The 14,561-nt window shown below is 38.3% G+C and overlaps 1 protein-coding gene across 1 annotated transcript in view; it reads right to left on the bottom strand.

The window, feature by feature from the left end:
• The window catches only part of LOC116489567 (cytosolic phospholipase A2 epsilon-like), a 32,029-nt gene extending 17,931 nt beyond the window's left edge, over positions 1-14,098 (bottom strand). The window contains exons 1-4 of the mRNA XM_032187996.1: positions 14,003-14,098; positions 12,474-12,599; positions 4,266-4,338; positions 512-648 (exon numbers count right to left, since the gene is read on the bottom strand). Coding sequence (XP_032043887.1) covers positions 512-648; positions 4,266-4,338; positions 12,474-12,599; positions 14,003-14,098 — 432 coding nt within the window. The remainder of the gene's footprint in view (positions 1-511; positions 649-4,265; positions 4,339-12,473; positions 12,600-14,002) is intronic.
• Positions 14,099-14,561: the final 463 nt, after the last annotated feature.

A 14,561-nucleotide genomic window follows, 5' to 3' on the forward strand; every position in this document is an offset into this window, starting at 1 on the left:
CACTTCCACACTGTTCAGCAGCACATAAGATGCATGGCAAACCAGTTACACACCAAACCTTTGTCTTATACGTGCATTAGTAGGATCTAATGCGCAAATAAGTTCCACCGAGCTTTAGCATGATATGAAGTTTCCCTTCACAGTGAATTAGTTGCAAGAAAAGGCCATGTGGGGATGAAGTTCTACAAAAAGTCTGAATTCTGAGACCTCTGCTTGTTTACATCATTTCCAACAAACTCTACAGAATTACTACTGCTTATTTAACGTCTAAGGTTTGCTGTTTTAATTTAACTCTGAACCCTGTGGTTATGCCTCTCTAAGCAATTTAAACAGCACCATCAAAGGTTTCCAGGCATGGGCACTCAGCCATCTTTAATGATCAACAATTTGAACAGTCCCTTATCTTATACTGTATCTTAAACAATTCCTGGGCATGGTTCATGGGATAGATAGGACCCACCATACACAAACATCTTCAGTACGCTTCAAGCAGACAACTCCGTCTCCTTACCTTGACCTTGCTCTGGATCCTGAAGTAGAAGGTTTCATTCCAAACTGGGTCATTGGAGTTTCTTATGGTTTTGGTGCGGGACTTCTCAATTGTTGCAGTAGGCAACCACAACGACACGTAACAATCAGCCTGGCTTACTAAGTAGGAAAAGAGACAGAGCATTGTTAATGTGGCAAAGTAAGCAGTGCTGCATGAGACTGAAAAGGTGACCTTATGGTACCAACACTAAGTGCGATTTATTTAGAGGCAGAAACACCTGAGGTTACATAGTTCTTTTTCAAGATACCCTTTTGAAAGGGAAAAAGCACAGACAATAAGATGACCTAGAACAGAAGGTGTTTTCTGTTCTTTCTGATGTGAGTTATGGATGACAGTGATGTATATAAAACAGGATCAGAGTTTCCTGTTAGTGAAGGATATTCCATCCCATTTCTCAAAGTCACCTAAATTAAAGCACATCTCAAATACCTACACATAAGTATATGATGTGCTCTGTGCAAAGAGTATGTTCATGCAGTTCATCCAAAATACTGAAGAAGCCTTCAGAACTACAAAACATTCTCTCACACAGACATTTCTTAACAGTAAAATGAGCAGATACATCATGAAAAAAGTAACTCTGAGAATGTGTGTCCTTTGATAAGGAACTTTTGAGAGAGATAAGTGATGATAATAAATGGAGAGTACCCTTCAGCAGCAGCAGGTAAGGACTCTGCAGGTAGGTCAGGAGAACAGAGCTTGCATATCTACTCATGCAGAAAGTCAAAAACTTGCTGGGCTGCAACAGGAGTTTTTTCTTGTCTTCTGCTTTTCTTTCCTTGTTCTTGAGGTTTTGCAACGTCTCCCTACAGCCATTTGTTGTGTATCAAACTGTGTGGAGGATGCATTTTATGTTGTTGAAAGTGTATTTGTTCAAAAAAGCTCCCTGCTTTTCTTTCCATGTTAGCATGAAGAACTTAAATTCAGAAATTGCTTGAGAAATTACATAATGTTTTGTGCTTCATCAATTGATATTTTATTATTTTTATTATTTTTTCTACTTGTTTTAATGTTATAATACAGAAATAATAATAATAAAAAAAACTGCTGTAATTTTTCTAAAAAAAATGTGGAGAAATTAACTTATTCCTGAAGAGTCAAAAAATTAAATTTCTCTGATAGAAGTTAGCTTAAAAAATATTTGCCATGCCCTAACTCTCTCCTGGTCTTTCCCACCTTCTATATCTCATCTTGAACTAAAATACACATACACATACATGTATGTATTATTAGGTTCTGAAAGCAGATTAACTGTCCTGTCTGGAGTATTATCTTCTGCTCTAACTCACTTCTACCTTCCCACCACTCTTCTCTCTTAGCCCCCTTCCTTGTACTTTATTGCTGATTGTGCTAGTCAAGAGGAAATTCCACCTTCAACATTCAGGTTTCTTCCTTTTCTTAAAGAACAAAATCACAAAGGGAAGAAAAAGGTTTACTAAGGGCTACCTGTCTACTCTGTGTTCAAGTCCACAAGCAGAAGCAAAAGAAATTATCCTAGTAGCATCTTTTTCCCCTTCACAGACAACATAGTGGGCTTCACAGACTGATGACAGTGGGAACAGTGATTGTCAGGGATGTCATTTCAGATATTTTGTCTGTATACTATAACCCTTTGCTTTCTGCTCTACTCATATGCATATCCTTCTTGCATTCAGTTGTGGAAGACATACCCAGGTCTTCACAATTCCCATGAGTGCAGATGAACAATAAGCAGCATCAAGTGCTTCATTAATAGACAACAGAGAACCACTGCAGCACAAAGTTGATGCATATTTGCAGCAAGCTGCTAGGAAACTGCTAAAATTGAAAACATTGGCTGCTAATCTTAAATGTCTCACTGGTGAGGGTTGGTCTAGTCAGCCTTGCCAGCCTGGCTGCCTTGCACATTTTGCCTTGCTTATGCACATAAATACCACTCTGAAGGAGGGACAAATTGTCTCATCCGCACCTTTTTCTTGCAAAGAAAGCTGCTTGTCTTTATTTCATTTGTATACAGAATTGATTTAGTGCCTAGATTTTAAGGCTGGCCTCCTGTCTTAAAACATAACTTTTAATTGTCTACTACTTGTCCAACTCCAGTATTCAGTCTATACATTTCCAAGAAGCATGTCTGTCTTGGATGGGGCACATTCAGAAATTCTTAATCATTTTACTGCTGGGCAATAGGCCTTTTGCACCTTTCTACAGAGTAGAAGCAACAAGCTAATCTGTGGTGGACCTAGTGAATATATCCCTCTCAAAGTTTTTTAGGAGCATTGATTTAATTTTGTAGGACTGTTATTTTATTTTTTGTTTTTAATCTGGGAAACCCTATGCAGATAATGCTTCAAACAATGTTGAAATTGCAAAAACAGGCATTCATGTTTCGATACCCAGAGGTAATGATAATGATTTTAAAATGTTTTTAATGTAATTCTGTATGACTGCTACATGACTTTGGTTTATCACTGGAGATCAATGCCTGCTTGATTTACAAAGTACTCTGTTCTACTGATGTGATTCATCCTTCTTGCATATTAACTGTACTTTGAGATACAAAGCATATCAAATAATCTTTAATTATATGAGTGGGTGCAGGCAAACTAGTTAGCTGTGCATTTAATTCAAAATACTGCTTCAGTTCTGCTTGCTCAATCCCCTTCTACAACCTGGTTATTTGTGATTTCATCTTGTCAGCTGACATGCAGAAGAGCTTAAACAAGTCCTTGATGAAACTTTTCTCTTTTATTGCATCATCACACATGCGCCACAGCCATGGACAGGGAGGAAGGTGCAAGTGCAGAGAGTGTGACCCAATGATACAATATAATATATATAATATAATATAATATATAATATATATCACTCAGAGCTGTGACACAGGGAAGTCCTCTGATACACCTTGCAGAAAAACAAGACAACCACAGAGTATTGGAGAGGGGATCTTGCTCTCATTCTCTTGCTTGGTGCTGGTTTTTGTTTTGTTCTATTCCTCCAGGTTTTATATGTACCAGCCACACAGAGGTATACTTTGGGCTACAGGATGAACAGGCACAGCAGCAAGGGTCAGCAACACTGATCAATGTCTACTTAGCAATCCCTCAGTATCACTTTTGCTTGTTAGAAACTGACAAGAGACATTGGAAGAACATCTAAATTCATGAATTGCAGTTTTTATAAATGTATTAGAAAAACTACCAATTTACTGGTGGGCATAAGAATATGGTCTTTTTCATCGGTACATGTCAGAAATTTTTCTTTCTTTGGGAGAAAGTAATTATCCTCAAAAGAGCATTCACTTTTCAACCAGATACCGCTGAAATAACATTCTGTGAAACAGCAGGAAGCAACAAGGACTGACCTAGTTTATAACAATTAGTTTAAATAAACACTGGATTATTTTAGAAATACTTGCAAAAGGTTGCTTTATAGTTATAAAAGAAAGCTTTTTGCCTGTACTCTGACATACCACTTACCTTCTTTTGAAGGATATGCTGTTTTCCATACTAAATACATATTTTCATTTAACCACTTATCCTTATAGGATAAAATAGATCTTGATTCTTATAGTTATCTAATAAGCAGGCATCCCAAAGTAATGTATTTGTTTAGATATATCCTAGTGATGCCATCAACTTTACTTTTTTGATGTTTACGTTTGTGTTTACAGTGTCCAGTTATCTCCTAAGTACTTTCAAGAAAATGAGCTATTTGAAGGAACAATAGGGATACTTACAAGCATCTGCTCGCTGGAGATTTCTCATTCGGATGATCCTCACAGTCAGCAGGTAGCAGGGAGATGATTCTATCTGGAGAATGGTAGGAAACAGAGTATGAATAAAATTTCAGAAAAAAAAATAAAATTGCAACCTAATCAAGTGCTACTAAACAATAATACAGTCAGTAAAAATTATGTCAACCTTCTCAGTGTTCTGCAGATGAAAATCTGCAACAACACAGAGTAAAAACATGGTGCAAGGATAACTGTAGTGGGTTAGAGCAGACTGCTCGGTACCCCCTGCCTTACCATGGTCTTGGTTGGCTTGAAGAACACAGAGAAATACAAAATGGTATTTCCTATAACTGTTCCAAGCCTGCAGCAATTTGAAATTTAAAGGCATTCCAAGCCAGGTGTCGTTTCTTTTTATTTGTCAAAAGCTTCTGCTATTAAAGAAGCCTTATTTGAACATTTTATACATTCTGTCTTAATACTGTGTCACTCAGAGGCTGGTTGGCTCATTAGAGCAAACAAGAAAGGAATATATTCATGTCAAATGAGACTGTATGCAAAAAGATTGCAAATGCTATAGAACATAGCTACAATAAGTCTATTGAATACAACAAATGATTTGGTGAGCACCATGATGTAGTTGTCAAAATACTGATAATCTTCCTCAAAGTTACAATCACTGTAGTATTCACCTATGAAGTCCCATTGCACTGAAAAGATCTCTCCAGAGAACAGCTGTTGTTGCATGGTGCTAACCACTGCTCTGAAAGGTGTTTTTGACTTCTGCTTCAAAAACATAGAAAGCCATCTCATAATCTCTCTCTTTTTTTTTTTTTTCTCGTTACAACTCTCCAAGAAAAAACAAGCAAACAACAACAATAAAAAATGAACAAACAAATAAAAGAGCAATAATCTGAGCTGAGCTTTTCTAAATCACAAGTACCTCATAAACTAATGACTGAGAATTATGTCCAGAGAATGTAAGGGCTTAAGGAGTTAGGTATTGGTTGCCTTTGGGAAAAAATAAAAATTAACACCCCCTTCAAAAACCCTGAAAAAGGAAAGTGCTTAAGTTATTCTGGCCCCTTTAAATATCTCAGCCACAATCTTCTATAAAACAAGTCTCTCCAGATTTTGTGACTGCAGGCACCTCTTCCTATTTATTATTAGAGGATAACGTGATTTCCTTCTCCTAAGGAAGGTAATTTCCTGCTGGCTCATTCCAAAAAGCTGTCTCTGGCTCAGCCCTGTCTGCAAAAGGCTACTCTAACAAAGCCAATAAATAAATCAGCATTTCCTGCTACTGTAACACATGGTCGTTTCCTCACACTCCTAGAAACATTTCCACCTGCATAAGCGGTTACAGCAGAGCCCTCCAAATCATTCTGTTTGACAACTGCTATTTTTATAAACCGATTTCCTCTCATGTAGGAGCATCCTTCTATTTCTATAGCACTTCAGAAACTTCCTAGAATGACTATAAACAAGCAGACAAAATAGATGTTAAGGCAGATAAAGAGAGGCTGGAAGAACCTCGCTTAAAACAATATGTATACTATTGCCAATTTTTATTTTTATTTTTTAATAGAACAGAACAAAAAAAAAAGACTTTAATTTCAGATGGGAAGACAATTAGCCCTCTTCTGTTACAACAAAATACTTTTTCTGCTTGTGTTTAAAACTCTCTTGTCTTCCATAACACATCATGTTATGTTAAAATGTTACACTGAGATCTTAAAAAGGGTTCTGGCTGTCCCTTCTGTATGTGCCACAAGAAATCCTTGCTTTCTGCCTTTTTTAGTACTTTTATTTCATGAAATTCACTCTCAGCAATTCACCTGCCTTCTGTTTCAAGGAAGATAACAGAAACTGCCAAATTTGCAAGCGATAACTGATAGAGTGGTATGTCCTCAGAGCTACTCCATGCTCTACACAGGCTCAAATTTCCGAAAAGGTACAGCTATATTAACAAAGTTCTCCACCCAGTTATTTATCTTCTTCTCAGCTGGGTAATTAGCAAAGGTGGATCACCACACTCACCTGTTAGGAACGAGTCTGGGCACCTTGGAGCCAGGATATGCCCTAGAAGGCAGAAACTCATTGTTTGGTAGGATCTGCATAAGCATGGAGCTGTTCACATGCAACAGTTTTGCTCAGGAGAGTTCAGAGATTGCACAAGGTGCTGCCAGCTCATGGATCAGTTCCAGTTATACTTCCTCAAGCAAATGGCTCACTTGCTTGAGTAAGAACTGATTGATTCCATATTTGCAAAGTAGTTTGAGATTTTTAGATAAGACACATTCAGGAAGCACACTGGTTTGGTTGATTTTTTTTGTTGTTGTTTTGTTTGTTTGTTTTTTTAAATGATGCATTACTCAGTTGCTGCCATCTGATCACCTATTCCCTGGTTCCCATGTAATGATTTTCTAATGTCAAATTTGGCCAAAGTTCCCCATTTGACATGGGGAAATTGGTTCTCAGACATGTGGGTTTTGCTAATAGACATTCTGAAGTTTCACAAAGAATCAGTGGCTTCATAGAAGCAGTACAAGTCAGTTGCTGCACTTGCACTGTGGGAGAAGCAGATGCTATGAGCCAGCCACCTACAGAGAGGAAGCAGCCAGGCAGCCCCACCTTGGTACCAAAACCAAGGAGACCTGAAATCACCATGTGGTCAGATCTCATTAGTTCTACTGCTCCCTGGAGAATTTGCTATTTTAATTAATTTCAGTAACTTATCAAACAAAGGAATTGTATTTAAACTGTGACAATCTTAACATAATTTAGGATCTAATTATACAAAGAAAATACCAGCTGCGCATGCATAAAGTGAAGGATGTAAGTTCTGTTATCTAGTTTACTTAAAACTTACTATGATCTCTTTACAAAAAAGTGTTGCTGCTCTGTCACCTTGTTCCACACACCAAGGGTTTTTAGCATTGCCTTGCATGGTGAAAGACCCCAAGCAGAGTCCTGCCTGGGACAACCATAATTTAGCAATGTAACCTCATAGTTTTGCTTTTAACAAAAGCAAGACTGATTTAGCTACTCTGTGACTGTTTCATTGATTGTCAGCCTGTTAGCCTGTCTTCATTTCAGTGTTTCCCAAATTGTGCTTTATGTACATATTCATATAACAGAACTGCAAACAATGTAGCATGCTGGGATGCCAGTGCATAAGCGAAGCTTACACTGCTAGTTTATTTGTACTCCCAGGAAAACAAAGTTTTACTGGGATTTTCCAAACAGCAGCCTCACCAAACATAGAGCAGACTCTCTTCCAGTTTTCCACCACTTCTCAAAAGAAAGAATACTGTAGTATGAAATTTGGCACCAAGTTACTGTGTTGGTGGAAATAAAGGATTCCTGCACCATATAAATGATCCAACTTTCTCCCATCCAATCTAGTAAGAATCTGAAAACAGAATTTTCTCTGTCATGAGTACTCCAGGGATTCCAGGCAGCCTACATTCCTGACATATTTGTGTGTCCCTATGTCTATCCCAGCCCTCTCTAAAGTCACACTCATATTCACATGTAGGTATGTGTGGCATGCATCCATCTCAAGAAGCACTGGTGTAAATACTCCACTATTTTAGCTGTATAATACATCCTGTCACATTGCAGTTGGCTATGGAGCTCCAAAATGACAGTTCTTCCTAATGCATCCATGAGACCAGAGAATGATTAGTCTTCTTTACCTTTTTTACTTGCTTTTCTCTCCATGCCTTTCTTCAGCCTTTAGACTTCTTCATCTAACAGATTCTTCCAACATGGGCTATTGCTAGCAGCATCTTCCTAGCTTGTGATTTCACTACTCCACCATGCCTACTGTAGATTACCCGAGCCTCACAGTTTCATAACAGTATGGTCAAATATACATCAGATCAATGCATATTTTGTTTTTCTGTGTTAGCTGCCTGGTTTACCATAGATATGTGATCAGCTAGCAGAATATGATAGCTGCTTGCCCAAAATAAAAAACAGTCATCCAACATCACTGACCCCAGAGGAGAATTTGCTCTTGAACTTCAAGGGGCAGAAAACACATTCTCAGTCTTGATTATTGCCCTTTATAAATAAATAAATTGACTTTTATAACAGTTGAAAAAGGCCACTTCTACATATCAAGCTGAAAAAAAAATGTTATCTATGAAAACCATGAAAAGAGCTTCCTCTCCACCCACGCATTTTCCCTGCACACCCAATAGTAACACCTCTATCCATTCCTGTGTCATCTACTGGCACAGCAGCCTTTCCTGGCAAAGATAACTTCCCTGCCTTTACTAACGTCCCCTTGCAATCCTGGCACAGAGAAACATTCTGCTGAGATGAAATCATGCACAGGATGTCACCAGGGCACTCCTTTCTTCATCTCCGGCTGCTAATTTAACTAGATGGCAGCCAGAGACCAAATCAAAGGAACTAAAATACTGTTCTGCTGACAGTGCATCTAGAGTTGGTGCTGTGTGAAGAAGTGCCCATGTTGAGCTATCTGTGAATCAGGTCTCTTTTAGTGTGTATCCACAGGTTTCTGTAGGGTATGTCTATAGGCTTATTTGGGGTTCTTCAGGTTGTGCATGCACTCAGTCAAGCCAGGCCCCACCAACCACTGCCATGGTATATGACAGGGGAGCCCACCGTGGTGTGCTGCCTGGGTTAAGCGTGGCTGGCTGCTGGTTTTGGTGATGTCTCTGAAGTTCTTCCTCATTCTTGAGGAACCCAGGCTCCACACCGGAAAAGCAGTTGCTCTAATTGCTTCCTTCTTTCGCCTCCTCCAGACACTGGCGCTGCGGCTGCACAGGGGCCTGGGGAGTGCCAAGGGGACAGATGCCAGCAATACAGCTGCCACAGGCTGTTTTTCACAAGTTGCTTCTTGCATGTTTTAGGAACATAACTTCTAATCAGCCTTTCTTTTCAACAGAAGTCTTGGTTGGATGTTGTTGGAATCAAACACCCTCACAGCCAGACAGAAACACTCCTTTCATTCATACAGCCATGATAATACTGGTGTCAACAGGGAAAATTCACCTGTGCCTGCAGAAGCAGGACAGGTGTAGACTTGGCCACAGGAATTACGTCCTTCAGATCATTACTTCCTCATACACATATCCATCATGGGCTTCTGAATACTTCCAAGGAATAAGAGTGTACACATGTTGCTGTGCTTAAAAATGTAATTCCAAAAAAAAAGCAGGATTTCAAATACTAATCAGCACAACATGTCAGTGCACTGTGACCCCAGCTTCTAAGGAGGTTTACTATTTTACTGACAACTCAAGCTAGTTGATACATCAGTACTCTTAAAATCATTCTCCATCTTTAGTATTTCCACTTACTCAATGGTTGGATTTCTTCAAATTTTGAAAAGTGGGTCCATTTGAAAACATAAAACACTCAACTACACATACAGGATTATTTTCACATATAGAATTTTAGCCAGGGGAATAAGATAGGCCATCAGTGAAAAGACACAGCTCTTTTGTCCTGTTTTGCTCTTCATAACCAGAATAAACATGAGAGAAAGACATTAACTGGGTCATCTGACAGAGGATTGAGACTCGTCACACGTAATTCCAGATAGCTTTAAAACAGGTGTTTACACTGGACAGCTGTTAGGCATTTCTGGAGTCTCATCCTAAGGCAGACATTACCACAGGACATGCATCAGCCTCTGAAAAATCTCTGTGTATGACTACTGATTGTCAGGGGAATCTAGAGGTCTGTCTCAGGCAGACATGTTTTACGTTTTCAATGTCAAAGATAGACCTTATTTCAAAGCTAAGAGCTAATTGGAAGTGGCTTCCTTTGTCTTATTTTTGAAGCAGAAGGCATGCTGAAGTGCATCATTTCAGCAGCAGGGACCTCATGCCTGCTTCAGATCCTGATTCCCTCCAAGCTCAGTGACAGCACATGCTGCTGCTTCTCATAACTAAATCTAGCCTGTATAAGAGGCAGGGAAGAAGCTCCCCACTTTTCCCATGATCTTAGGAGCTGCTTCCAGCTCCAAAACCCAGTGGGAGCCAGGGTTCCTGCTTTGCACAGGGATGAAGAGTTTAACCTGTCCCTCTTCTGGTAAAGTGCTGCTGTTCTCACAGCAGTATAAACCCTAAAAGAACAAGGAGTCCTTGCCTGGCAGTGAAATGAAGTATCATTCACTGAAAGTATGAGGTATCTTAACCTCTTTAGGACATGTCTCATGTTGTATTCAGAAGTAAATATCCATTATTTCACTTCCCTTCCTCCACATGAATTGTTGTATGAAACCTACTACAATCCTTAAATATTTTAATATAAGCACTGATGCCTGCAACGCCATATCTGATTCTGACTGCAGCTTTAACATAGAGCAAAGTACCAGTCAAAGCCTGTATAATATATATTTCTTAATGCAGATAAAAATCAACATGTTGGCGTAAAGGCACATGCATTTGCTGGAATATGCTGTAATAGATATTTTTAACAGTTCACTCCTCTTAGCAGCCATCAACCTTCATTTAAGTCTTCCAGTGATAAAATACTTACATTGGAGCATAACATTTACATAAGACCATGTGATGTGTCCTTCGTGCAAACACATGATATGCTGCAATAATGAAATGATAATCATACAAGCACATCGGATAGAGAACTATGTTCTAATCATAGAAGAAAAAACTGTGATCATGTAACCAGATGCAATAACAACAACTCTGTCCATCACCAATGGATTGTCATGTTTTTTGGAATTTTGAAATGTGAAAAATAATCCTTCTGTAAGAAACAGGTGCAGTATAGTGATCTACAAGTTTATGATCCCATACACATAAGATGCTTCTTTTGGTCCACTACTATCACATCTGCTTCCTCAAAATTTCACCACCCTGAAATGTCTTTGATCTAAGCCTATATCCTGAGCAGATAATGCAAAAACAAGCATATCATTGTGTGGGATTAAGAAATGAAGACAAGAAGTTACCTGTTGTATGCATAATTATCATGGGTAATTATAGCCCAGGAGTTCAAATCTTTCTGCTTTCCCTCTTCATGACTTTGGGTTTCTTATCAGTTGTAAGTAGAAAACATTGTACTAAAGTCTTATCAATTCATTTTTTCTCATCATGTTTTTTTCTATCTAGAAAATTCTTCACCTAATGAATGTTTCAAAATATTGGTATCCCTATAGACTGGAGATAACAGAGATTGTAAGTTAAATATTTGCAAGATTTAAATCCCAGAAGACCCCAAACTGGTCTATATATATATCCTGAGAAAATATAGTAAAATCTTTAAATGACTGATTTTATTTTTTTAATACAAATCCTAATACTAGGTAAACAGAAAAGCTAAACTTTGAAAAATGTAGCTTATGCAAAGAAAGAAAAAAACTTGGGATGCGAATGTGAATTTGCTTTAAAAGTTTTTGTTGCCTATATTTTACAAGGACTACCTCCATGTATATCTAGTATATGGCAAAGCTCACCTGCCTACTCATTTACAATATTACTTCAACTTTCAGATAAAGTTCCTATTTATGCTTTATTCTGTCTCAATATAATGTGTCTAAATAAATTATAATGCAAAATGCTGTAAATTATCTAGCTCAGAATCAGATAGTTCTTTGGAAAACATTGTTATATGTGATTCATATCTTCATTTACACTTCTCTAATCCTGACAGATAGGAAACAATACCTGTATTTACTGCACAAATGGCAAAGTATCACAATGAGAACCCTCATTGAAATTAGTACATTCAAACATCCTTCTTTTCATAAAATTCCCCATTACAGTTTTTTTTTGATGGGGCATAGAAGTGGTGAAAAGACAGGGATCGATAATCTAGGACTTCCCCATAAATTGCTAAATTAGAGGTTGCACTGGAAAAGTCATTACAGCAGAACAGGAATCACTGTTATTTTTGACCATTTCAGTTATGAAAAGCATTGATGAAAAAGAAAGTGCACCGATGGATTTCCTTTACAAATAAGTGGATGAAAACAGTGTGCAGATACTCTGCATAGTTCTAATAACAGGTAAGAGAGAAATACAATGAGCAAACTCTGAAAATCATAAATGTAAGTGGAATAAAACCATCCAAACAATAAATTTAGGGATGTTTCTCTTGTACCACTCAAACTCCTGCCATCATTATTTATTTGCCTGAGCCTTCTCCCCTTTCAGCAAAACAAAACATTCTTCTCTTTTTGGTTCAAAGTTCTCTTATTCGTAATACCTTGAAATCACCTTTGCCTGGTTCAGTACTTCGTTCATTTTGTTCTTGAGGCCTACTACCTCCAAAAGGATCAAAAGAATCAAAAGAATCCAAAGAGTCCGAGTCCAAGTCTGAGTCGTCTTCATCCTGAAGAAATAAACGATAACATTAAAACAACAACAGCATTATCAGGATAGATTATTAATTCCTACTTGCAATAACTCATGCTTAAACCCCAATTAGAACAGCTGTTGGTTACACCCTGCTGTGGCACAGGGCTCAGCATAATGAACAAACCACCACATGGTTTGGTGCACACGGGCACAAAATCCAGGGGGTAAAGGGGTGCACTTTCAACAAGTCAATGAAGGAGGAGCAGTGTCAGTCATAAGATAACCAAAAACTCCTTAAATTTATTCAGTGAATAAAGGTTTTTTGTTGTTGTTGTTGTTTTTTTGTTTTTTTTTTTTTTTTTTGTTTGTTTGTTTGTTTTGTTTTGTTTTGCTTTCAATATGATCTTTTGGCAACCTGCTCTCACTCTCAGGAGTCAATAAATATTGATGAAAAAAATAATCCCAATCAGTCTACTCTGGGTTCACACCTCATTCTTGAGACATATTGTAATTGCAAAATTTTAAATATAATATTTATTTCCCTTCCCCCCCCCAGGATACAGAAGTCCCAAAACACTTCTAAAATGTAAAGTGCCCATTTCTGAAATGCTTCATAGGAAAACACCGCTGTGAGACAGTTCCTACAGATATATTTTGTTTCTGTTTGCGGAGTACTTCCTGAAGGGACGTGTCTTTACCCAAAGAGCACAGAGAAAAATATATAACATACTTCAGTTAAAATTAAATGCAAATCTTGAAATGGCACAAACCATGAAAAACAAAATGGGAAATAGAGCGAAGTGGGAATGGGGAAATTAAATTAATTTCCCATTCCACATGCATTATCCTGTCCGTAGCTCTTTTACAAGAACAAAATGAGGTTCTTATGTTAATCATAATGTATCAAAATTTTGTTATTGATGCACACATGCTTTGTTTTTAATAAGAGTTATATCTGATTCTGGAAGAAAAAGCTGTACTGAACACAATGGCTTTTATTTCCTGAAAAATGTGAAGCATGGAAATCATTTTTTATTTATTTTTATTATTTATATTATTTGGAAGTGGGTCTGGGTTTACGCTGACAATTCACTCTCCTAAACATTGTCTCTGTCTGTTATTTTTTTCCACTTTCTCTAATTTTTCTGTCTCCTTGATAGGCAGACTTTAATTTTGCCTGTAAAGCTGAAATCTTTGGCTCCAGTGGAGGGCAAGATGATTTTTGCCACCACATTGCTATCACCATGAAAAAATGTTTCATCTTAAAACTCCTTCATGCAGAGGCATTGCCACCTGGTCCCACCAGACAGCAAGTATGCACAGTACCATGTATATCAATATACCATGTATATCAATACAATCATAAAAGCAGGTTTTATTTTCTGTCAAATACATCTTAACTGGGCCTGTAACAAACTTTTAAAGCTGATATCTTACCTCCAATGCTTTGGTATCTGATGGTATCGTGGTCTTCCCTGGATACATATAATAGAACGATTCGGGCACGTCCACGGGAAGCAGTTCCTGAGACATGTTTGCAGGGTTTACTCCTGTAGGAGTCAATGACAAGTTATTTTATAAAATGACCTGAGGCCCCACCCATCTCATCTCTATAAGTAAAGGTCTCCCCTCCCATTGCTGGAGATGATGGAGCACCAAGGATGACTGCTCTAGGGAAGGCTCCTACAGGACAAGAACAGCAGCTGGAAGGGATGTGTTACCTTTCTTAAGTCAGGAAGCAAGGGCACCTTTCTCATCCTGTACTTGTCCCTGGGTCCCTCCATCACTGCCACTCTTTTGTCATGCCTGCAAAGAGGCACAGTTCTGCACCCCACAGGAGCTGTCACCACCACCACCCCTGCCCCAAAGGTGTCAACCCCACCACTTAACAGGCTATTTATTGCACCAGCCAGCTGCTTCCAGCTCCTCCTGGGTTGCCCCTGATTCTTGCCCCTTGGGAAGCAAGGCCAAGACTAGGTCTTTGGTTTGCAGAAAT

The sequence above is a fragment of the Aythya fuligula genome, chromosome 5 (genome assembly GCF_009819795.1).
Source record: "Aythya fuligula isolate bAytFul2 chromosome 5, bAytFul2.pri, whole genome shotgun sequence".
NCBI classification, from domain to species: Eukaryota; Metazoa; Chordata; class Aves; order Anseriformes; family Anatidae; genus Aythya; species Aythya fuligula.